Source organism: Budorcas taxicolor, chromosome 7 (assembly GCF_023091745.1).
Source record: "Budorcas taxicolor isolate Tak-1 chromosome 7, Takin1.1, whole genome shotgun sequence".
Lineage (NCBI taxonomy): Eukaryota > Metazoa > Chordata > Mammalia > Artiodactyla > Bovidae > Budorcas > Budorcas taxicolor.
This window is the reverse complement of record NC_068916.1, coordinates 40,520,031-40,545,838: the sequence shown is the minus strand read 5'-3', so window position 1 is coordinate 40,545,838 and position 25,808 is coordinate 40,520,031. Positions and strand designations below refer to the sequence as shown.

The 25,808-nt window shown below is 40.1% G+C and overlaps 1 protein-coding gene and 1 pseudogene across 1 annotated transcript; one reads left to right on the top strand and one right to left on the bottom strand.

Moving 5' to 3' along the window:
- Positions 1-16,281: 16,281 nt before the first annotated feature.
- On the bottom strand, positions 16,282-22,578 carry LOC128050980 (RNA N6-adenosine-methyltransferase METTL16-like; annotated as a pseudogene).
- A 1,487-nt stretch (positions 22,579-24,065) lies between these two features.
- On the top strand, positions 24,066-25,040 carry LOC128050858 (olfactory receptor 2L2-like). The gene has a single exon (XM_052643281.1). The coding sequence runs from the start codon at positions 24,066-24,068 to the stop codon at positions 25,038-25,040; it is 975 nt and encodes a 324-aa protein (XP_052499241.1).
- Positions 25,041-25,808: the final 768 nt, after the last annotated feature.

Here is a 25,808-nt window from a genome sequence, read left to right as displayed (position 1 = left end):
TATTTACAATAGCCAGAACATGGAAGCAACCTAGATATCCATTGACAGATGAATGGATAAAGAAGTTGTGGTACATAAACACAATGGAATATTACTCAGCCATAAAAAGGAACAAATCTGAGTCAATTGTAGAGAGCTGGATGAGCCTAGAGCCTGTTATACAGAGTGAAGCAAGTCAGAAAGAGAAAAATAACTACAGTATCTTAAAGCATATGTATATATAATCTAGAAAAATGGTACTGATAAACCTATTTGCAAGGAAAGAATGAAGACACAAAGATAGAGAATGGATCTGTGGACACAGACAGGGAAGGAGAGCATGGGATGAATTGAGAAAGTATCATTGACATACACAGACTACCAAGTGTAAAATACACAGCTATTGGGAAGCTGCCGTATAACATAGGGAGTCCATCCTGGCACTCTGTGGTGACCTAGAGGGGCAGGATTTGGTGAGTGTGTGTGTGTGTGTGTGTGTGTGTGTGTGTGTGTGTATGGCTTCCATGGTATACATAGTTATGACTGATTTGTGATGTTTTATGGGAGAAACAGCACAACATTGTAAAGCAATTATCCTCCAATTAAAAAAAAAGAATGAATTTTAGTCAGTTGAACTGAGATGAATGATACTAGAGCCCTAGTTCACTAGAGGGAACTAAGTCAGAAAAAGAAAACTATCATATATTAACACATATATATGGAATCTAGAAAAATGGAATGATGAACTTATTTGAAGGGCAGGAATAGAGACACACGTAGAAAACAGACTTGTGGACACAGTGGAGAAAGAGAAGACAGGACAAATTGAGAGAGTAGCATTGAAACATATACATTACCATGTGTAAAACAGCTAGTAGGACATTGCTGTGTAACACAGGGAGCTCAATCTGATGCTCTGTGACAGACAGAGGGGTGGAATGGGGTGGGGTGGGAGGGAGATTCAAAAGGGAGGGGATATTTGTATACTTATAGCTGATTCATATCATTGTATGGCAGAAAACAACACAACAGTGTAAAGCAATTATCCTCTGAAATATATTTAAAAAAAAGAAAAACCTGTCCATACCATCAACAAGAAAAATGCAGAAGGCTGATAATTAGAAAAGAGTATATTTGGGATTTTAGAAATTGCAGTCCAGAAGACAGGTTTGGGTAAAACCCAAAAGTGTTCTGGAAAAGAGGCAAACGCCACAAGGAAAGCTGTCTGGCAAGAATTATGACAAACTCTGAAACAAGAAAGAAATTATTTGTCTTTCAGGGATAAGGTGCCATAAGTTAGTCTAGGTAAGCATCCAATAAGTCTTTTGAATTTCTGGCAGATATTCTGGATGCCTACATTAAGACAATAAGTGGACCAGATGTGGGCTTTAGGCAACCATGTCTCAGGTGGGGTCAGGACCATTGGTTCACCCGTCATTTACAGGGGGCAGAATCAAAGTGGAGAACTAGAAGGATGTGGAGTTCACATATTCTCATAAGTACAACAAGAAAGTATTGGATCAATTCTCCCAGAGCACCTGCTGAACACCTGAGGGAGACCTCAGACACTGGAGGAGACGGGAGGAGTACTTATGAAATCAGGCCAGGGGTTGAGTCTGAGCCCCTGGTTGATAGCACTGAGTCCAAGCTGCTGGTCTACCAGGGAAGTTCAGGTCCCAGGGAATATTAATGGGTGTGAGCTCTCCTGGAAATTCTCATCTTGGCACCAAGATCTGACTCTGCCCAACTGCCTGTACACTCCAGTGCTAGACACTTCAGGTCAAACAGCTAGCAAGAGAGGAACACAACCCCACCCATCAACAAAAATGAGATGATATATGAATATGTTATTTAGGAAAGAGAAAGGTAAAAACCTACAAAACCAAATAAATGAAGAAGAAATAGATGACCAACCTGAAAAAGAAATCAGAGTAATGATAATAAAGATCCAGTATGTACCTGATGGTCCAGTGGTTAAAAGTCCACTTGCCAATGCATGGGACAGAGATCCAAACCCTGCTCCAGGAAGACTGCACATGCCTCAGTGCCACAATTACTGAGCCAGTGCTTTAGAGCCCAAGAGCTGTAACTTTTGAAGTCCACACATCCTAGAGTTGGTGCTCCACAACAAGAGAAGCCACCACAATGAGAAACCTCCAAACCACAACTAGAGAGTAGCCCCTGCTTGCCGCAACTAGAGAAAGACTGCTCACAGCAACGAAGACCCAGTGCAGGCAAAAATAAATTTAAAAACACATAAATAAAATACTAAAAAAAGAAAAACAATCCAAAATCTTGGAAATAACATGGAGGCACAGATCAAGAAAATTTGTCTCCATTCTTTCCTTGCAAATAGGTTTATCAGTACCATTTTTCTAGATTCCATATATATGCTTTAAGATACTGTTTAACAAGGATCTAGAAGAGCTAAACAAAAAATAATGAAAAACACAATAACTGAAATGAAAATACACTGCAAGGAATTAATAGCAGAATAACTAAGACAGAAGGATGAAAAAATGAAGTGGAAGCTAGAATAATGAAAATAACTGTCATGGAACAGAATAAAGAAAAAAGAATGAAAAGAAATGAGGACAATCTCAGAGACTTCTGGGACAACATAAAACACAAGATTCTGATTATATGGGACCCAGAAGAAGAAGAAAAACAGAAAGGATATGCAAAAAATGTTTGAAGAGATTTTAATCAAAAACATCCTTAATATGGGAAAGGAAATAGCCACAGGAAGGGAGGAAATAGTCCAGGAAGCACATAGAGCCCCTTAGAAGATAAACCTAAGGAAAAACATACCAAGACACATACTAATCAAACTAAAAAAAATAAGTTGAAACAATCAATGAAAAGGGGTGGTGGAGGATGAGGACAGCAATAGCAACAACAAAAAAACAAACCTGGAAGACGGAGAGAAATAATACAAATCAGAGCAGAAATAAATGACACAGAAACAAAGAAAATCATAGCAAAAATTAATAAAGCTAAAAGCTAGTTCTTTGAGAAGATAAAATTGATAACTTTTAGCCAGGCTCATCAAAAAAAAAAAAGAGAGAGAGAGACAGAGAGAAGACTCAAATCAGTAAAATTAGAGATGAGAAAGGAGAAATTACAACTAACACCACAGAAAGACAAAGGATTGTAAGAGACTATTACAAGCAACTATATGCCAACAAAATGGACAAGCTGGAAGAAATGGGCAAATCTTTATTTTATTTTATTTTAATTTTAAAATCTTTAATTCTTACATGCGTTCCCAAACATGAACTCCCCTCTCACCTCCCTCCCCATAACATCTCTCTGGGTCATCCCCATGCACCAGCCCCAAGCATGCTGTATCTTGCGTCAGACATAGACTGGGGATTCGATTCTTACATGATAGTATACATGTTAGAATGCCATTCTCCCAAATCATCCCACCCTCTCCCTCTCCCTCTGAGTCCAAAAGTCCATTATACACATCTGTGTCTTTTTTGCTGTCTTGCATACAGGGTCGTCATTGCCATCTTTCTAAATTCCATATATATGTGTTAGTATACTGTATTGGTGTTTTTCTTTCTGGCTTACTTCATTCTGTATAATCAGCTCCAGTTTCATCCATCTCATCAGAACTGATTCAAATGAATTCTTTTTAACAGCTGAGTAATACTCCATTGTGTATATGTACCACTGCTTTCTTATCCATTCATCTGCTGATGGACATCTAGGTTGTTTCCATGTCCTGGCTATTATAAACAGTGCTGCGATGAACATTGGGGTACATGTGTCTCTTTCAATTCTGGTTTCCTTGGTGTGTATGCCCAGCAGTGGGATTGCTGGGTCATAAGGTAGTTCTATTTGCAATTTTTTAAGGAATCTCCACACTGTTCTCCATAGTGGCTGTACTAGTTTGCATTCCCACCAACAGTGTAGGAGGGTTCCCTTTTCTCCACACCCTCTCCAGCATTTATTGCTTGCAGATTTTTGGATCGCAGCCATTCTGACTGGTGTGAAGTGGTACCTCATTGTGGTTTTGATTTACATTTCTCTAATAATGAGTGATGTTGAGCATCTTTTCATGTGTTTGTTAGCCATCCGTATGTCTTCTTTGGAGAAATGTCTATTTAGTTCTTTGGCCCATTTTTTGATTGGGTCGTTTATTTTTCTGGAATTGAGCTGCATAAGTTGCTTGTATATTTTTGAGATTAGTTGTTTGTCAGTTGCTTCATTTGCTATTATTTTCTCCCATTCAGAAGGCTGTCTTTTCACCTTGCTTATGTTTTCCTTTGTTGTGCAGAAGCTTTTAATTTTAATTAGGTCCCATTTGTTTATTTTTGCTTTTATTTCCAGAATTCTGGGAGGTGGATCATAGAGGATCCTGCTGTGATTTATGTCAGAGAGTGTTTTGCCTATGTTCTCCTCTAGGAGTTTTATAGTTTCTGGTCTTACATTTAGATCTTTAATCCATTTTGAGTTTATTTTTGTGTGTGGTGTTAGAAAGTGATCTAGTTTCATTCTTTTACAAGTGGTTGACCAGTTTTCCCAGCACCACTTGTTAAAGAGATTGTCTTTACTCCATTGTATATTCTTCCCTCCTTTGTCAAAGATAAGGTGTCCATATGTGTGTGGATTTATCTCTGGGGTTTCTATTTTGTTCCATTGATCTATATGTCTGTCTTTGTGCCAGTACCATACTGTTTTGATGACTGTGGCTTTGTAGTAGAGCCTGAAGTCAGGCAAGTTGATTCCTCCAGTTCCATTCTTATTTCTCAAGGTTGCTTTGGCAATTCGAGGTTTTTTGTATTTCCATACAAATCTTGAAATTATTTGTTCTAGTTCTGTGAAAAATATGGCTGGTAGCTTGATAGGGATTGCATTGAATTTGTAAATTGCTTTGGGTAGTATACTCATTTTCACTATGTTGATTCTTCTGATCCATGAACATGGTATATTTCTCCATCTATTAGTGTCCTCTTTGATTTCTTTCATTAGTGTTTTATAGTTTTCTATATATAGGTCTTTAGTTTCTTTAGGTAGATATATTCCTAAGTATTTTATTCTTTTCGTTGCAATGGTGAATGGAATTGTTTCCTTAATTTCTTTTTCTACTTTCTCATCATTAGTGTATAGGAATGCAAGGGATTTCTGTGTGTTGATTTTATATCCTGCAACTTTACTATATTCATTGATTAGCTCTAGTAATTTTCTGGTGGAGTCTTTAGGGTTTAATATTTGGGCAGAAGGGGGCTCAAGGATTAATCTGGAAGGGAAGTGAACGGTCTCTCCAATCAGAGAGAAACTGAGGAAGAATTGGGTTAGAAGTGGAGTCTCAGGGGAGGGAAAAAGGGCCAGGTGCCGATCCAGGACTCCCGGTTTTGAAGGCAGTCTGTTTGGGAAGAAAGAAGCCAAACATCTCTAAAGTGGAAGTGATCCCGGGCTGAAGTAAAAATCTCAGCTTTGGAGGCCTGCTGGTGGCGTACCACGGCCTGGCAATGGGTTAGATCGAGAGAAGACCGGGAACGGAAAGGATTGGGCCAGGCCGGGGCCGGGTGGGGGCGGCGCAGTCTGGGCGCAGGCTCGCGGTCCAGCTACGCAGGTGCCCCTGTCCCCTCTCGGCCCCCGTTCTCTGGGCTCGCAGCGCTTTGCGCCCAAGGGAGCAGGAGGGAAGGGAGCAAGCCTCAGCAAACCCCAGGCGCGGCCTCTACTCCGCTGGGCGCTGCCATCTTGTGTCTGGGCAAATCTTTAGAAAGGTAGAATCTTCTAAGACTGAACCAGGAACAAATAGAAAACATGAACAGATCCATCACAAGTAAAGTAACTGATAAGAAGGGATTACTTTCCAAAATATACAAACAGCTCATGCAGCTCAACATAAAAAAAAAAAAAATAAGAACCCACTCAAAAGATGGGCAGATTTAAATAGCCATTTCTCCAATATGCACATGAAAAGATGCTCAACATCGCTAACTATTAGAAAAATGCCAATCAAAACAACAATAAGGAGTCACCTTATGCTGGTTAGAATGGCTATTGTCAAAAGATGTACAAACAGTAAATGCTGGAGAGAGTGTGAAGAAAAGGGGATCCTCCTGCACTGTTGATGGGAATGTAGATTTTACAGCCACTATGGAGAATGAGATGGAGTTTTCTAAGAAGTAAGTCTTGGGTGGTGTTCAAAATCGGAGGAGTCAATGAATCCTTATAAAGAGAAATCTTTGGGGAATGGTCAATCATCTCCAGCTATCCAGCTATCATTATCGCTGTGGAGGGTGTCATAGCGTAGCAGTGAAGCATACAAACCACGAACAGTTTGAAAGCAGCCATTAGAGAACAAATTAAAATAGACAGTATAACTAGGTGCAATCCAGATCACAATAAGGCATCAAGACAAGAAGGGTGCCAACTGAAGAAGACTTTATGAGTCAAAGCTTTTTTTTTTTTTTGCAATTTGAAATGTCTCTGATTATTTCATTGGGTGTTCAGGTAAACTTTCTGAGTAACTCATACAGCATTAGGCATGAAGATTGCATGTAAGCTGTTATGGTGATTTCTCTGAGGTTTATGTCATGTTATCCAATGTTAGCTTGACTGTCTTCAGAAAAGGGGCAGTTTCGGTTCTTAACGATTTCAAGTCAAGAGAATGGGAGAAAAACGGAAACATTTGTTTGAATAGTCGATAGTGAGAAAACTAGAATAATTCAGGACATTTTCCAGTTTACAAGTAAGTATCATGACAAACTGTGGGAAATTCTTAAAGAGATGGGAATACTAAACCACCTTACCTGTATACAGGACAAGAAGCAAGAATTAGAACCGGACACGGGATTACTGATTCAAAATTGGGAAAGGAATAAGTCAAGGCTGTATATTGTCACCCTGCTTATTTAACTTATATGCAGAGAACATCATGTGAAATGCCAGGCTGGATGAAGCACAAGCTGGAATCAAGATTGCCGGGATAAATATCAACAACCTCAGATATGCAGATGACACCACCCTAATGGCAAAAAGTGAAGAGGAATTAAAAAGCCAGTTGATGAAGGTGAAAGAGGAGAGTGAAAAAGCTGGCTTAAAACTCAACATTCAAAAAACGAAGATCATAGCATCTTGTCCCATTACTTCATGGCAAATAGATGCAGAAACAATGGAAACAGTGACAGTCTTTATTTTACTGGGCTCCAAAATCACTGGTGACTGCAGCCATGAAATTAAAAGATGCTTGCTCCTTGGGGAAAAAAGCTATGATCAACCATATTAAAAAGCAAAGACATTACTTTGCTGGCCAAAGTCTGTCTAATCAATGCTATGATTTTTTCCAGTAGTCATGTATGGATGTGGGAGTTGGACCATAAAGAAGGCTGAGCACTGAAGAATTGATGCTTTTGAACTGTGGTGTTGGAGAAGACTCTTGAGAGTCTCTTGGACTGCAAGATCAAACCAGTCAATTCTAAAGGAAATCAATTCTGAATATTCATCGGAGGGACTGATGCTGAAGCTGAAGTGTCAATACTTTGGTTACCTGAAGCAAAGATCTGACTCATTGGAAAAGACCCTGATGCTGGGAAGGATTGAAGGCAGGAGGAGAAGGGAACAACAGAAGATGAAATGATTGGATGGCATCACCGATTCAATGGATATAAGTTTAAGCAAGCTCCAGGAGTTGATGGACAGGGAAGCCTGCTGCAGTCCATGGGATTGCAGAGTTGGACATGACTGAATGACTGAACAACTTGACTTTAGTCTGACCTGTGGCATCCCAACTTGTAATCCATTTACAAAAAGTTTTGAGGATCTTACCTGGACTTATGAAACTCTTTTTTATTTTTTAAACATTTGCCCCATAGACTTCAACTTTTTTTTTTTTTTTTTTTGCTTCACTGGGTTTTTGTTGCTGCGCACAAGCTTTCTCTAATTGTGGAGTGTGAGATATACTCTCTAGCTGTGGTGCATGGGCATCTCTTTCTGTGACTTCTCTTGTTGCAGAGCACAGAATCTAGGGCGTGCATGCTTTAGTAGTTGTGGCACACACGGTCAGTTGCCACGAGGCATGTGGGATGTTAGTTCTGAGGCACAGATGGAATCTGTACCATCTGCATTGGCAGGTGGATTCATTTTTTTCTTTATTTTTTTTTAATTGAAGGATAATTCCTTTACAGAATTTTGTTGTTTTCTATCAAACCTCAACATGAGTTAGCCATAGGTATACATATGTCCCCTTCCTCTGGAACCTCCCTCCCATCTCCCTCCCCATCCCACCCCTCTAGGTTGATACAGAGCCCCTGTTTGCCCTGAGCCATATAACAAATTCCTGTTGGCTATCTGTTTTACATATGGTAATGTAAGTTTCCATGTTACTCTCTCTGTACATCTCCTCCCTTCTCCCAAGTCCATAAGTTTGGTCTCTATATGTTTCTCCATCGCTGCCCTGCAAATAAATTCTTCGGTACCATCTTTCTAAACTGTGTATATATGTGATATTATAAGATACTTATCTTTCTCTTTCTGACTCACTTCACTCTGTATAATAGGCTCGAGGTTCATCCACCTCATTAGAACTGACTCACCTGTGTCCCTTTTTATGACTAATATTACATTGTATGTATGCATTACAACTTCTGTATCCATTCATCTGTCGATGGACATCTAGGTTGCTTCCATGTTCTAGCTATTGTAAATAGTGCTGCAATGAGCATTGAGTGCATGTGTCTTTTCCAGTTTTGGTTTCCTCAGGGTATATGGATGGAATCTCCATACCATCTTCTATAGTGGTTGGATCAATTTACAGTCCCATCAACAGCACAAGAAAGTTTCCTTTTCTCCACACCCTCTCCAGCATTTATTGTTTGTAGACTTTTTGATGATGGCCATTATGACCAGTGTGAGGTGATATCTCATTGTAGTTTTGATTTGCATTTCTCTAATGAACAACATTATCTTTTCTTGTGTTTGTTAGCCATTTGTATGTCTTCTTTGGAGAAATGTGTTTTGGTCTTTTTCCCACTTTTTGATTGGGTTGTTTGTTTTTCTGGTATTGAGTTGTATGAGCTGATTGTATATTTTGGATATTAATCCTTTGTCAGTTGTTTCATTTGCTATTATTTTCTCCCATTCTGAGGGTTGTCTTTTCACCTGGCTTATAGTTTCATTTGCTGTGCAAAAGCTTTTAAGTTTAATCAGGTCCCACTTGTTTACTTTTTTTAAAAATTTCCAGTAGTCTAGGAGGTGGGTCATAGAGGATCTTGCTTTGATATATGTCATCAAATGTTCTGGCAGGTAGATTCTTAACCACTGGACTACCAGGGAAGTAGTTTGTTAGTATGCCCTTCAGTTTGGCCTTGTCCTAAATAGGATCACCTATAGCCTCATGTAGTCGCATTTCTAAATGCAACATTTTAAAAGTCTTTTCACAGTGGAAAGGCAATTCAAATAGAGGATTGCTAGAGTGAGTACTCAAATGAAGGAGGGTAGAGGGGAGTAGGCCTTACAAATTTTTGTTTTAAATACATTTTATATCATTAGTCTTTGATTAGCCTTCTATAGCAAATCCTTCAGTGAGATTATTTTGAAGTTTTGGAGCCTTTTTGGGGCTTCTGCATACAAATTAAAATTCATACAATAGTTTAAGATGAGAGAATTCTAAAATTTTACCAATTGTCTTTCCAGTTCCAAGGGTCTAAGGAGCTAGTCCTGCAAATATTTTCTCCTGATAATGTAATTTTAGAAAAGATAAAAGCTCTTACCACTCTTGCTTCCAATAGACCCTGCAGGCCAGGATCAAGGAGACTGACTGACCTAATAAGAGGTCTTTCCTTCCATAGGGTTTCTCTAACTGTGCACACAAAAATCAGTTTTGGAATCAGGTCAGGATTTACTTTAATTCCCAATAGTTCTTGCAACTATCAGTTTTGTGTTATACATAAACCCAGTTGGTATACACATAGGTGGTTGTTCCATCCGGGAGCTATCTGGCCTTTGAGACACCATTTCCCTGTACTGTTATGTAGTCTAATTCAGATATGAGATATGATCTGAACAAGTTTCTGAAAACAGTGTAGCGGATTGGACCTGTGTTGCTTCTGCATCTAGCTCCCCAAAGAGTCACTCTTCAGTCCACTGGACTCTTTCATATGTCTCAGCTTCTCCCTCTGACAGTCTAAAACCACTATGAATGCTCAGACCACTAGGTGATCAGTCTCTATTATGCATCCCTGAAAGAGGAGAATTTACTTAACTGTTGTAGTGGTAGACCCTGTGAGACAGCTCCTTGTCCAAAGGATTGATCCTCAAACAATTTCACCAGGTTCTCAGTCACCTGAGGACACCTTGTGGCTAGAAGGAGCAAATGTCTCTCATTCTTTGGGGCTAAATAATAATAATAATCTCTCATTTCACTAGTGAACGGTTTGTTCAGACCATAATTCAACTTTTTTCCCCCAATTTAAACCAAATTTAACAAAAACCCACCCACCTCCGTTTCCCTGGATCTCCTACCCAGAACCTCCTAGGCTCATGCCTAGAATATGCATCAGTCTTAAGTCTTAAGTAAAAACAGCTCAAATAAAAAATTTTTAAGATCACCATTTAAAAAAAGATGAAACCCAGATATCAGGGGAACTCATCAGAACGCTAAGGAGTATCAAGAAGTTGGTGGAGCTGAAAGTGCCAATTTTATTAAAAAGCAGAGACATTACTTTGCCAACAAACGTCCATCTAGTCAGGGCTATGGTTTTTCCAATAGTTGTGTATAGATGTGAGAGTTCGACTATAAAAAAAGCTGAGTGCCGAAGAATTGATGCTTTTGAACTGTGGTGTTGGAGAAGACTCTTGAGAGTCCCTTAGACTGCAAGGAGATCCAACCAGTCCATCCTAAAGGAGATCAGTCCTGGGTGTTCATTGGAAGGACTGATGCTGAGGCTGAAACTCCAATACTTTGGCCACCTGATGCAGAGAGCTAACTCATTTGAAAAGACCCTGATGCTGGGAAAGATTGAAGGTGAGAGGACAAGGCCACGACAGAGGATGAGATGGTTGGATGGCATCACCGACACAATGGACATGGGTTTGGGTGGACTCTGGGAATTGGTGATGGACAGGGAGACCTGGCGTGCTGCAACTCATGGGGTTGCAAAGAGTCGGACACGACTGAGTGACTGAACTGAACTGAACTGAAAGTGCCAATACTGGTACTGAGCACCAGTCAGGGTAGACTGTATGTTCACTGTTGGGTACCTTTCCCTCCCTCCCCCCAATTTTTTAAAATTTATTTTTAATTGGTAGATGATTGCTTTACAATGTTGTATTGGTTTCTGCCATATAAAATGTGAATCAGTCATAAGTATACATATAAGTTGTAAGTATACTGATAGCTCAGTTGGTAAAGACTTTGCCTGCAATGCAGGAGACCCCGGTTTGATTCCTGGGTGGGGAAGATCCGCTGGAGAAAGGATAGGCTACCAACTCCAGTATTCTTGGGCTTCCCTTGTGACTCAGCGGGTTAAGAATCTGCCCACAGTGCGGGAGACTTGGGTTCATTCCCTGGGTTGGGAAAATCCCCAGGAGAAGGGAAAGGCTACCCACTCCAGTATTCTGGCCTGGAGAATTCAATGGCCTATATAGTCCATGGGGTTGCAAAGAGTCGGCTGCAACTGAACAACTCTCACTTTCATTTTCTTTTTTTCAAGTATACATATCCCCTCCTTCTTGAATCTCCCTCTCATCCACCACCCCCTCCCCACTGCCCCTGCCAATCCCACCCCTCTAGTTTTCACAGAGCACCAGGTTGAACTCCCTGTGTCATACAGCAACTTCCCACTAGCTATCTACTTTACATATGGTAATATATGTACTTCAATGCTACTCTCTCAATTTGCCCCACTCTCTCCTTTCCCTATTGTGTCCACAATACTGTTCTCTATGTCTATGTCTCTGTTCCTGCCCTGCAAATAGGTTCCTCAGTACCATTTTTCTAGGTTCCATATATGTGCATTAATTTATAATATTCGTTTTTCTCTTTCCTGGGTATCTAACCCTAACACATCTGAGCCATAGTTGGATTGCATTAAATCTATAGATTGCTTTGGGCCATATAGTCTTTTTTACAATATTAATTCTTCCAATCCAAGAACATGGAATATCTCTGCATCTGTTTGCATCATCTTTGATTTCTTTCATCAGTGTCTTATAATTTCCTGCAGGTAGGTTTCTTCCTAGATATTGTATTCTTTTGCTTGCAATGGTGAATGGGAATGTTTCCTTAACTTCACTTTCTGATTTTTCATTGTTAGCATACAGGAATGTAAGGCATTTCGGTGTATTAATTTTATATCTTGCAACTTTACAATATTCATTGGTTAGCTTTAGTAATTTTCTGGTGGCATCTTTAGGGTCTTCTATATATAGTATCATGTCATCTGCAACCTGTGAGAGTTTTACTTCTTTTCTGACCTGGATTATTTATCTTCTCTGATTGCCATGGCTAGGACTTCCAAAACTATGTTGAATAATAGTGGCAAGAGTGGGCACCCTCATCTTATTCATGATCTTAGAGGAACTGCTTTCAGTTTTTTCAGCACTGAAAATAATGTTTGCTGTGGGTTTGTTGTATATAGCATCTATTATGTTGAGGTATGTTCCTTCTATGCCTACTTTCTGGAGAGTTTTTATCATAAATGAGTGTTGAACTTTGTCAAAAGCTTTTTCTGCATCTATTGAGATGATCATATGGTTTCTATCTTTCAGTTTGTTGACGTGCTGTATCACATTGAATGATTTGCATATGTTGAAGAATCCTGGCATCCCTGGGATAAACTCTACTTAATCACAGTGTATGATCATTTTAATATGTTGTTGGATTCTCTTTGCTAGAATTTTGTTCAGAATATTTGCATCTACATTCATCAGTGATATTGGCCTCTAATTTTCTTTTTGGTTGTTATCTTTGTCTTGTTTTGGTATCAAGGTGATGGAGGCCTCGTAGAAGGAATGTGGGAGATTTCCTTCCTCTGCAATTTTCTGGAAGAGTTTGAGCAGGATGGGTGTTAGCTATTCTCTAAACTTTGGTAGATTTCACCTGGGAAGCCATCTTGCCCTGGACTTTTGTTTGTTGAAAGATTTTTGATTGCAGTTTTGATTTTGGTGTTTATGAATGGTCTGATCACTTCTATTGCTTCCTGGTTCAGCGTTATGAGATTGTACTAAGAACTTATTCATTTCTTCCAGTTTGTCCATTTTATTGGCATATAGTTGCTCATAGTAGTCTCTTATGATCCTTTGTATTTCTGAGTTGTCTGTTGTAACTTCTCCTTTTTTGTTTCTAGTTTTATTGATTTGAGTTTTTATTGTTCTTAACAAGTCTGGCTAGTGGTCTGTCAATTTTATCTTGTCAAAGAGCCAGTTTTTAGTTTTACTGATCTTTGCTATTGTTTCCTTCATTTCTTTTTCATTTATTACTGTTCTAATCTTTATGATTTCTTTTCTTCTGCTAACTGTGGCTTTTTTTTTTTTTTGGTTCTTCTTTTTCTAGTTGGTTTAGGTGTAGTCAAGTTGTTTATTTGATGGTTTTTTCATTTCTTGAGGTAGGCTTGTATTGCTATAAACCTTTTTTAGAATTGCTTTTGCTGAATCCCATAGGATTTGGTTGCAAGGAGATCCAATCAGTCCATTCTAAAGGAGATCAGTCCTGGGTGTTCATTGGAAGGACTGATGCTGAAGCTAAAACTCCAATACTTTGGCCACCTCATGTGAAGAGTTGACTCATTGGAAAAGACCCTGATGCTGGGAGGGACTGGGGGCAGAAGGAGAAGGGGACAACAGAGGATGTGATGGCTGGATGGCATCACTGTCTCAATGGACATGAGTTTGAGTAAACTCCAGGAGTTGGTGATGGACAGGAAGGCCTGGCGTGCTGCATTTCATGGGGTCTCAAAGAGTCGGACATGACTGAGTGACTGAACTGAACTGAATAGAATTTGGGTCATTGTGTTTTCATTGTCATTTGTTTCTAGGCATTTTTTATTTCCTTTTTGAAGTCTTCAGTGACCTTTTGGTTATTTAGAAGCATATTATTTAGCCTCCGTGTGCTTGTTTTTTTTTATATTTTTTCCCCTGTAATTGATATCTAGTCTCATATTGTTGTGGTTGGAAAAGATGCCTGATACAATTTCTATTTTCTTAAACTTACCAAGGCTTGATTTGTGACCCAAGATGTGACCTCTCCTGCAAAATGTTCCATGTGCACTTGAGAAAACAGTGTATTCTGCTGTTCTGAAATGAAATGTCCTGAAGATATCAATTAGGTCCATCTGGTCTAATGTGTGATTTAAGGGTTATATTTATAATTGTTAAATCTTCTTGGATGATCGATCCCTTGATCATTATGTAGTGTTCATTATTACCTCTTTTAACAGTTTTTATTTTAAAGTTTATTTTGTCTGACATGAGTATTGCTACTCCCACTTTCTTTTGATTCCCATTTGCACGAAATATCTTTTGCCATCCCATGACTTTCAGTCTGTATGTTTTCTTAGGTCTGAAGTGGATCTCTTGCAGGTAGCATATACACAGGTCTTGCTTCTGTATCTGTTCAGCCTATCTGTGTCTTTTGGTTTGGGCATTTAAACCATTTACATTTAAGGTAGTTTTCTATATATATGTCCTTATTGCTATTTTCTTAGTTGTGTAGGGTTTGTTTTTGTTGGACTTTTTTTTCTCTTATGCTTCCTGCTAGAAAAGTTCCTTTAGTATTTGTTGTAAAGCTGATTTGGTGGAGCTGAATTCTCTTAGCTTTTATTTGTCTATAAAGCTTTTGATTTCACCATCAAATCTTAATAAGATCCTTACTGGATAGAGTAATCTCACCGTTCAGTCACCAAGTTCACAATCAACTCCCTGAAATCCCATGGACTGCAGCATGCCAGGCTTACCTGTCCTTCACTATCTCCTGGAGTTATTCAAACTCATGCTTATTGAGTTGGTGATGCTATCCAACCATCTTTTCCTCTGTCACCCCCTTTTCCTCCTGCCCTCTATCTTTCCCAGCATTAGAGTTTTTTTTGCCATGAGTCCATTTGCCATGAAGCTATAGGACTGAATGCCATGATCTTAGTTTTTTGAAGGTTGAGTTTTAAGCCAGCTTTTTCACTCTTTTCTTTCACCCTCATCAAGAGGGTCCTTACTTCCTCTTTGCTTTCAGTCACTAGAGTGGTATCATCTGCATATCTGTTGATATTTCTTCTGGCAATCTCCATTCCAGCTTGTGATTCATTCAGCCTGCATTCTGCATGATGTTAAATAAACAAGATGACAATATAGAGCCTTGATGTACTCCTTTCCCAATTTTGAACCAATCCATTGTTCCATGTCTGGTTCTAACTGTTGTTTTTTGCCCTGCATACAGGTTTCTCAGGAGACAGGTAAGGTGGTCTGGTGTTTCCATCTCTCGAAGGACTTTCCAGTTTGTTGTGATCCACACAATCAGAGGCCTTAGTATTATAGTCAGAGTAGCAGAAAGTAGATGTTTTTCTGAAATTCCTTTGCTTTCTCTATGTTTCAATTAATATTGTCATCTCTGATTCCTGTGCCTTTTTAAATCTAGCTTGTACATCTGGAACTTCTCAGTTCATGTACCATTGATGCCTAGCTTGAAGGATTTGGGGCATTACCTTGCTCCCATGTGAAATGAGTGCAATTGTATGGTAATTTGAACATTCTTTGCCATTGTCCTTTTTTGGGATTATTAAGAAAACTGACCTTTTAGAGTTCTGTGGCTGGAAGTAATCTTGGCTATAGAGTAGTCAAATCAAAGTCACTCAGTCCTGTCTGACTCTTGCTACCCCATGGACTATAGCCTGTAAGGTTCCTCTGTCCATGGGATTCTCCAGGCAAGAATACTGGAGTGGGTTGCCATTTCCTTCTCCAAAGGTGATCAGCTTAGTCAGTTCAGTCGCTCAGTCGTGTCCGACTCTTTGCGACCCCATGAATCGCAGCATGCCAGGCCTCCCTGTCCATCACCAACTCCCCAAGCTCACTCAGATTCACGTCCTTTAAATCCCTTATGAGTTTACCAATGGCATTTTGTTGATGCTGATCACCACAATTCTTTCTCTGAACTACCATACCACAATGCCCTGTAATTTTTTTTTTTTTTAAAGGAGGTGGGTATTTAAAAATGGACTCATTTGTTGGTTTTTTAAGACAATTACACATAATGTTACTAGTGGGCTAATGATGGAATTCAGCTTGCCACCCCCACCAGGCCACTCTTCAAAGCAAGCTGCTTTATAGAACTTTCCCAACTGTGCAAGAATTTTGAAGTTAATTAGCAACAAGCCTGAAAATTTGGTTATGTATATAAGTACAAAGCTGGTTCATCAAATCCCTGTTCTGGCCCTCAACCCAGTGCGTTTCAACTAAGGCAGCATCTACCTCCTTCTTAATGTTTATCAGACACTTGAAAAAGTAACATCCAGCCACTCCTTGGAGATGGTTCCCTTTTTCAGACACTGGGCTGCTGAAGGGCTCAGGAGCCTCGTGGTCCTGGGCTCCATTACTAGAGCCTTTACAGCCTTCCAGAACCTCCATGTTCCCCTTTTCCTCACTCTTTTCATCCTCCGTGGGTTCTGGGTTTTCCTCCTGGGAAAGTGAGTCCTGGCTGGGGCCGTGGCCCCCCACAGTGGCAGACTCACCTTCTGGAGGACCAGGGCCCCCCAGGGCACTCTCTTGGGGGCCCTGGGCAACATCTTGGCTACTGCCAGACTCTTTGGGGGGAGACTTTTTCTCTTCTAAGGCTTCGATGACATTCTTGGGAGCGAGGGGCACTTCTCTCAGTTGTCTCACTTGGTCTCTTTTCTTCCTCTTTAAGTGAATCCAGGAGTTTTCTATGGCCGTTAGGAAAAGGCTGGTTTCCTCCTTTCCACAGGGAACTCGTTTATGCTGGACCTTTAGATCAATGAGGCTTTTTTCAAACCATGTTGTCACAACCACGATGCCTTCCACTGTCTCAGGGCCCAGAGATGATGCTTTGAGGGCTAGTTCTTTCATCACAGACCCCAGGACTACAAACGTAATGGGCTTCCTTGGCTTCTCTAGTTTTCTTTGCTCACTGTGTGGTGATGGTACTGTTATGTCATCATAAAAACTCCAAGCCAAAGCCCATCTCAATGTCCGACCCTGGCAGAATTCAGTATTGGTGATTTTAGGAACCCCTTGTATGTGAAGTTCTTCTTTCAGAGGAGCCAGGCTGCATTTTTTTTCCCAGCATACAGTTATACCATCTTAATCTTTTTTTAAGCTGTAAACTGTCATGGATGATCATTTCAACAAACTTTAATTCACCTCCTTCTGCCATGATCTCTGTGATTCCTCATGTATTTACAGAACTGGGTGGAGGTCTTCGAGGATTTCAAGAATTTACTCCCTTGGCTTCCAACAGATTGGCAAAAAAGGGAGGGTTGCACATGCAAAAGTCATAAATTATCTCAGATTCTTCTTTAAGAGCATCCATCAGGAGTGTCTTCTGTGGTACTTTAATCCCTTTTATAAGATCAGATAAGTTATTCTGCTCCACATTCTTCTTTGCGTAATTGAAGCACGTATCATCTACTTCTGTTACAAGGAAATACCAGCCGTTTAAGGTCATTTCAAATAAAGGATAGATGCAGGATGCCCCAGTACCTATGTCAATTCCTCTTCGGAGGGTACTTTTGTCAGAGTTCTGATGACCGATCAGATCTTCTACCCAGTGAATATAGTTGAGTCTCAGGGGAACTGTAGGCATCCGTCTCTCCAGCAGAATATTGATAGAAAGTCCAAAATCTTCCCTTAGCAGAGTACAAGTCAGAGCTCTGACTGCTTCGAGGTCTTTAAAATTAAGACTCACTCTTCCATTCAGATTTATCTGAACATCTATAGAGTAATCTTGACTATATATTTTTATATATATATATATATATATATATATATATATATATATATATATTTCCCCCCCTTTCATACTTTAAATATATCTTGTCACTCCCTTTTCATCTACAGAATTTCTGTTGAAAAATCAGCTGTTACCCTCATGGGGATTCTTTGTATGTTATTTTTTGCTTTTCCCTTGCAGCTTTTAATAGTTTTTCTTTGTGTTTAATTTTGATTAGTTTTATTAATATGTGTCTTGGTGCATTTCTCTTTAAATTTATTCTGTACAGGACTCGCTGGACTTCCTGGACTTGGGTGGTTATTTCCTTTCCCATGTTAGGGAAGTTTTTGACTATAATATCCTAAACTATTTTCTCATAACTTTTCTTTTTCTCTTCCTCTTCTGGGATCCCTGTAATTTGAATATAGGGATTTAATATTTAATTTAATTTAATATTTAATATTAATATTGTCCCAGCAGTCTCTTAGACTGTCTCTTTTCATTCTTTTTTCTTTATTCTGCTCCTTAGCAGTTATTTCCATCATTGTATCTTCCAGTTCACTGGAATCACTCTTCTGCTTCAGTTATTCTGCTATCAATTCCTTCTAGAGTATTTTTAATTTCAGTGGTTATGTTGTACATCACTGTTTGCTTTTTCTTTATTTCTTTTATGTCTTTGTTAAATGTGTTAAATATTTCCTGCATTTTCTCTATTCTATTTTCAATATTTTTAAACATCTTTGCTATGATTACTCTAATTTCTTTTTCAGATAGATAGGTTGCCTAATCCCTCTTCATTTATTTGGTCTTGTAGTTTTTCACCATGATTCTTCATCTGTAATGTATTTTTTGTCATTTCTTTTTTTTTTTTTTTTTTTTTTGGATGGGTGTGTCTCTGCTCCTGTCTCACTAGTTGTGTGGCCTGAGGTTTCCAGCAGTGGAGTTTGCAGGAGTGAATGGGTCCACAGAGGAGAGGGATCCTGGAGGGAGGAGGAAACCAGAGAACAGAGGGTGACCCTGGAGGATGGAGGGAGACTCCTGGATAGCAGAGGGATCAGCCTGGAGGGAGGAAGAGGGCCTCAAAGGGAGGAGAGGGCCCTGGAGGGCAGAGGAGAAACTTGGAAGGCAGAGTGCCCAGTACAGAGGCCAGATGGATGTCCCTAGAAAGAGGATGGGGGCCCCAGGAAGAAGAGGTCCCAGAGGGAGTTGGAAACTAGAAGGCAGAGGGCAGCCTGGAGGGTAGAGGGGGGGCCCTGGAGGACGGAGTTGGCTCCAAAGCATGGAGAAGGTGGCCTGGGGACCTTAGGAGGCTCCCCAGGGCTGAGCGGGTGGGGGAAGACCAGTCAGTTACCTGTTCCTGGAATCCTGCAAGATCCTCCCCTAGTGGTCCACCTTTTCCTCTCTCCACAGGAACCTCCCCTTCCTTCTCAGGTCCGCAGGACCCACACAGGTAGAGGAGGCCCTGAAGAGTAGAGAGTGCCCCAAAGGTGTGAGGGCTCAACTGGAGGGTAGAGAGGGCCCCGGAGGGCAGATGGGGCTTCAGAAGGCAGAGGCCCAGGGGGCCCCAGAAGGCTCCCTGGGGCCAAGTGAAGTGGGAACCACAAGGGATTCCTCCATGGATCCTCTGATCCCATCAGGGGTCTCTCTTGGCCAAGCAGTCACGTTGCTCCTAGCACCCAAAGATACCCAAATGACTCCCCCTCTCCCAGCAGCCCCTCAGTCAACCTGGCTGAGTGATGGAGAGCCCCAGAGGCTTCCCTCAGTGGATCCTCCAATCCCAGGAGATTCCTCCCTTTCGGCTGTGCTGACGTGTTTCTACTGGCACCCAGGGAACCAAAACCACTCCTGCATCCAAACTGGTTTTTGAGCCCAAATCTCTCCCCTTCCCCCAGCAGCCCCTCAGCCGTTGGCCCCCAACTTCAATTTCCTCCACTTCTCCCTAACCAGTACCAGGTTGCCCCCAGGGCTTCTCCTGCAGCCTGTCTGCCAGAGGTCCCCCACCAGCACCTGGTGAGTATCCTAGGCCTGAGGAGACACAGACTCTGTGTCTTCCCTCATTGCCATCTTGATTCTGCCCCCTGTCCATTTTTTGATTGGGTTGTTTGTATGCTGTTAAGCATCATAAGCGATTTGTAAATTTTAGAGAGTAATTCCTTGTTAGTCACATCATTTGCACGTATTTTCTCCCAATCTGTGGGTTGTCTTTTCATTTTGTTTATTGTTTCCTTTGCTGTGCAAGAACTTTTGAGTTTAAGTAAGTCCCATTTGTTTATTTTCGTTTTTATTTCCATTATTCCTGAAGACAGATTGAAAAAGATACTGCTGTGATTTGTCAGAGACTGTTATGCTGCTGTTTTCCTCTAGAAGTTTTATAGTGTTTAGCCTTATATTTAGGCCTTTAATCTATTATGAGCTTATTTTTGTGTATGGTGTTAAAGAATGATCTGATTTCATTTTTTTGCATGTAAAACTGTCCAGTTTTCCCAGCACCATTTGTTGAAGGGACTAACGTTGTGTGGTCTTGTCTTGTGTAGTCTTTGTCATAAATTAACTGACTGTAGGTTCATGGGTTTATTTATGGGTTTTCTGTTACGTTCCATTGATCTATATTTCTATTTTTTTTTTGCCAGCACCATATTGTTTTGATGAGTGTAGCTTTGTAGTATTGTTGGAAGTCAGTGAGCCTGATTCCTCCAGCTCTGTTTTTTTCTCTCAAGATTGCTTTGGCCGCTCAGGGTCTTTTGTGTCTGCATACACATTTTGAGATTTTTGTTGTTGTTGTTCTATATAACTGAGTATTTTCAAAATTTTTATTTATTTATTTATTTGGTTGGATTGGGTCTTAGTTGCAGCATGCAGGATCTTTGATCTTTAGTTGCAGCATGTGAACTCTTGCTTGTGACATGTGGGATCTAGTTCCCTGAAAAAGGATTGAACCTGAGCCCCCTGCATTGGGAGCATGGAGTCTTAGCCACTGGGTCACCAGGGAATTCCCCAGTCTTGCAAATGAATATTAAAAAAAAAAAAAAAACTTTATTTCTTTTAATATATTTAAATTTCACTTGTGGAAAGCCATTAGGAAAGAAATTATTTGAAAACCAAGATGGCCAGTTTTCATGATGATGAATAGCTATGTTTGTTCTGAGGGACAATGCCTTTTGAATCTGCAAGAGAGAAATATCCTTTCTGTATGTGGCTGCTCCTGGAAAAAGTAAAATTTACTATGTTTAGGTCAATTCAATAAAGTTTTAATAGAACATACTTGTTGATGTGTCAGAAAATCACCCAAATAAATGAGGCTCCATAAGAAGCCAAAATGAGGGACATATTTAAGCAACCCAGGATAATAAAATACCAGATAAACAAAGTAATTTATCCCTACCCTCCCTCCCACATGAGTCTTGTTTTAAGCAAAATGCAAAGCAATAGAGAAAAACAAATCGTGTAATGGTTATCTAGGGACTCACTTCCTCTGTGGTTTCCTATTTGTCTCAAGGACCCTCTGGAGTACTTACTTTTATCAAATGTATGTGTAATTGTCTATATGATCTCAGAAATATTGCTTGCACATGGAAAACAAAATGCTCCAGTCTCCTACAACAAGCCTTCTTCAGGAAGTAACCAGGAGCATCACTTCTTTGGGGGAAGCATGTTGTGTTAAAGAAAATCCAGTGTGTGTAGGTACACAAGTGCAGGTAAAATGAAGAGACTGGCCTGGCTTCCAGTAATTCTACCCACTGTTTTGCCTCTCTTCGGGGTAGTATTTCCACTTAATAGAGTCCTTTGTAGCATCTTGAACAACCAGAGGGGAATATTTTGTTCAATTATATGGGTGCAACTTTAAGGATATGGAACAAACGTTAGGAACATTTTTATTAAACTAAATCACCTCTTGCATCTGGTTCTTTCTTCAACTTTCACCTCCTTGTCTCACTGTTCCTAAGAGTTTTCCATAACTTCTGTCTAGAAATTTAGTAGTCAGCTGATGGGAAAATGCATTTATTGGGTCCCAGAAGTAAGTAAATCTAGTAAACATCAATGAAACAACATTAAGAGTAAATTGTCAGTGTTACCTTCATTTTCAGTGGTAAAATGAAAATGAAATTTACACATAATCACTGTTGCCACCAGGAGGTACCACTTGGTGATATTGGTTGGGAAAATGGGAAATCTTAGAGCTTTTCTTATCCCAATCAGAGCTTTCCCATTGAAATTTGTTCCTTGTAGACTGAAATTTTCTTACTGCCTACATACAACCTAAGTAACTAGTGATACGGACATAAAAGTTAAAATTCATGCTTAGTTGCTTCTAGTCTGTTTCAAGCTACTTAGAGTAGAAAATTCTCTATTTCTATTTCCATAAACTTGTAGAGAGGAACATCCTCCCTCTTGAATGTAGGCACAATCTTATTTCTCATTTAGAGCTTATGAGATCTAATTTCATTATTATTCCTGAATTTATCTTGATGTGGTTTATATAAGTTTCTATGAAAAAATCTAAAGGAGAACACAGCTTTGACTATATTGGTTGATTCCTTGGCTAATGTATATTGTTTTAGAAAATGACCCCTAGATTCAAGTACAAGACAATGCTTTCATTTTGCCATACTCTATTTCATATTTATCTATGGTTTCTTCCATAAATATATGTAACTAGATCCACAGGTAGAGGAGAGCTAAGAAACAATTTATGTATTTACCTGTTGCATGTCTAGTCATGAATGTAAGAAATTGCTACATATGACCTCAAGGGATTCTTTATAGTGAAAATAGTTTGTGATCATAGATCTTTATTACTGAGTCTTAGTTCAGTTCAGTTCAGTCGCTCAGTCATGTCTGACTCTTTGTGACCCCATGAACTGCAACACGCCAGGCCTCCCTGTCCATCACCAACTCCCAGAGTTCATTCACACTCACGTCCATCGAGTCAGTGACACCATCCAGCCATCTCATCCTCTGTCGTCCCCTTCTCCTCCTGTCCCCAATCCCTCCCAGCATCAGAGTCTTTTCCAATGAGTCAACTCTTCACATGAGGTGGCCAAAGTAATGGAGTTTCAGCTTTAGCATCATTCCTTCCAAAGAACACCCAGGGCTGATCTCCTTCAGAATGGACTGGTTGGATCTCCTTGCAGTCCAAGGGACTCTCAAGAGACTTCTCCAACACCACGGTTTAAAAGAATCAATTCTTCAGCGCTCAGCCTTCTTCACAGTCCAACTCTCACATCCATACATGACCACTGGAAAAACCATAGCCTTGACTAGACAGATCTTAGTCGGCAAAGTACTGTCTCTGCTTTTGAATATGCTATCTAGGTTGGTCATAATGTTCCTTCCAAGGAGTAAGCATCTTAACTGGGTCTTAGTAGAGCACATTAAATAGGATACTAAGAAATTATGAAATATCTGAATACCCAGCATTAAGATCATAAAATTGAGAATGATAGAGGTAGAAATTCTGAGAAATGTAATAGATCATATTAATTGTTTCTAATTCTCTTTTCATGCCTCATCATTTTAGAGTTTGCTGTCAGCGGAGCTCACTTCCCCATCATATTGATGTTGAGTTTCTACTTGTGACTTACTTTAGTCAGTGGAACTTGGTAGAAAGTAATAGAGTCAGCTTTAAGTTCTGCCCTTAGTGGAAATCCCTGGAGGCTTAGAGGGTAAAGCATCTGCCTGCAACACAGGAGACCCGGGTTTGATCCGAGACCCAGGTTTGATCCCTGAGTCGGGAAGATCCCCTGGAGAAGGAAATGGCAGCCCACTCCAGTACTCTTGCCTGAAAAATCCCATGGACAGAGGAGCCTGGTAGGCTACAGTCCATGGGGTCGCAAAGAGTCAGACACAACTGAATGACTTCACTTCACTCACTTAGGGGAAATCAGGTAATTTTGCTGTCTCCTTTTGGCTCCTGCCATCTTCTTTGAGAAGAGCAAGCCCCAGAGTGAGAGACTTATGGTGGAGTATATCTGTACTTGATGGGCATCCTAAAGCAAAATGCCTCCACCTGACTCACAAACATGGGAGCAAGAAAATACATGTTTACTGCCATAAGCCACTGAAATTTGTGGAGTTACTTTTTACCTCACATTATTACAGCAATACCTGACCAATAAAAATATTTTCAAAAGCTTTTATTTTATTTTACTTCTGTTTCCCTTTCCTTCTTCTTATAGCTCAACCAGATCGGTCAACCATGGAAGAAGAAAATGAGACATTAACAACAGATTTTATTCTCTCAGGACTCTTTCCCAATTTGAAATATGTCAGTATTCTTATCTACATTATCATCTTAATTTATCTTGCCGCAGTAACTGGAAACTTCTTCCTGCTCCTCCTGATATGGATGGACTTGAGTCTCCACACTCCAATGTACTTTCTGCTTAGCCAGCTTTCTCTCATAGACCTGGCCCTCATCAGCAGCACTGTTCCAAAGATGATTGTAAACTTTTTCTCTGGAAGGAAAGACATCACTCGGGTAGCCTGTGGAACCCAGGTATTTTTCTTTTTTACTCTTGGGGGTGCTGAATGTATCCTCTTGACTCTCATGGCCTATGACCGATATGTGGCTATCTGTAACCCCTTGAGATATGCAGTCATTATAAACCATGTGGTCTGTCTGCAAATGGTCATAGTGTCTTGGACTGGGGGAGTTTTAGCTTCCACAGCCCACACATTCTATACTATGAGCCTGCCTATCTGTCGCTCCAGAGAAATCCACCATTTCTTCTGTGAGATGCCAGCAATCATGAAGATCTCATGCAAAGACACTTCCATCTATGAACTGGTGGTCTTCGTGATGGGCATTTGTTTCATCATCATCCCTTTTGGATTTATTATGGCTTCCTACATGCTCATCTTCCACACTGTCCTTCATATGAAATCCCCCCAAGGCAGGAACAAAGCGTTGGCCATCTGCTTCTCCCATCTTACAGTGGTAAGCTTTTATCTAGGACCATGTATTTATATGTACATGACACCTGGTTCTTCTCATACCCCTGATCAGGAGCAGGCTGTGTCTGTATTTTGCACTGTGCTCACACCAATGCTCAATCCATTCATCTATAGCTTGAGAAACAAAGATGTTTTGGGGGCTTTTCAGAAGGTCCTGAGGAAGCATCCAGTCTTCAAATGGACCACATACATATCAAGGTGGAAAACAGTTATCTAGAGGGTCAAGAACAAAGACTTCAAGAGCATCTCAGTGACATTTTCAAACATGAGGAACTTTGCTGTAGCCCCATACACAAACCACATTGTTGAATTCAGCTGACAATATTAATTCAATAATAAATAGTTCATAAAGTGGTTTTTCTCAATCAGTTTCTAATAACTTGTTTTCAAAATAGATCAATCCAATTGGTATTAATCAAATCAGTTCATAAGCACAGAAATATTTCCAATATTCTCTTCTTAAACATAAAATATTTAGACATTTTAAAAGTGTTCTTGAGGCTCAGCTTTATTTGGCATTATTGGTAATTCGAGTCTTGTTAATTTCCATCGTTAGAAGTACAAAGTTCCTGTGAAAGACATTTGTGACTGATAATGTAAAAAAGAATTGATTTTATCATGGACAATAAGAAGATAATTTTTTTCTCTCTTAAATACCTCTTTGCGACCCCATAGACTGTAGCCTCTGTCCATGGAACTCTCCAGGCAAGAATACTGGAGTGGGTAGATAGTCCCTTCTCCAGGGGATCTTCCTGACCCAGGGATTGAACCTGGGTCTCCCACATTGAAGCAGATTGTTTACCACCTGAGCCACCAAGGAAGCCCTCAATACGCTAGAAAACTCAATATGTTGTCTCTATTCTCTCTGCCTATCTTGGATAGCTTTTCTTGAACAAGCTTTGGATTCTGCATTCAGTGAGTGCATTTGTAACTGAAGAAAAGAAGTTGAAGTAAGAGTCTCAGAAGGCTACACCTACCCATCAGC

What these genes read in the sequence shown, in the direction of transcription:
- LOC128050858 (XM_052643281.1), top strand. Translation starts at nt 24,066, where the DNA reads ATGGAAGAAGAAAATGAGACATTAACAACAGATTTTATTCTCTCAGGA.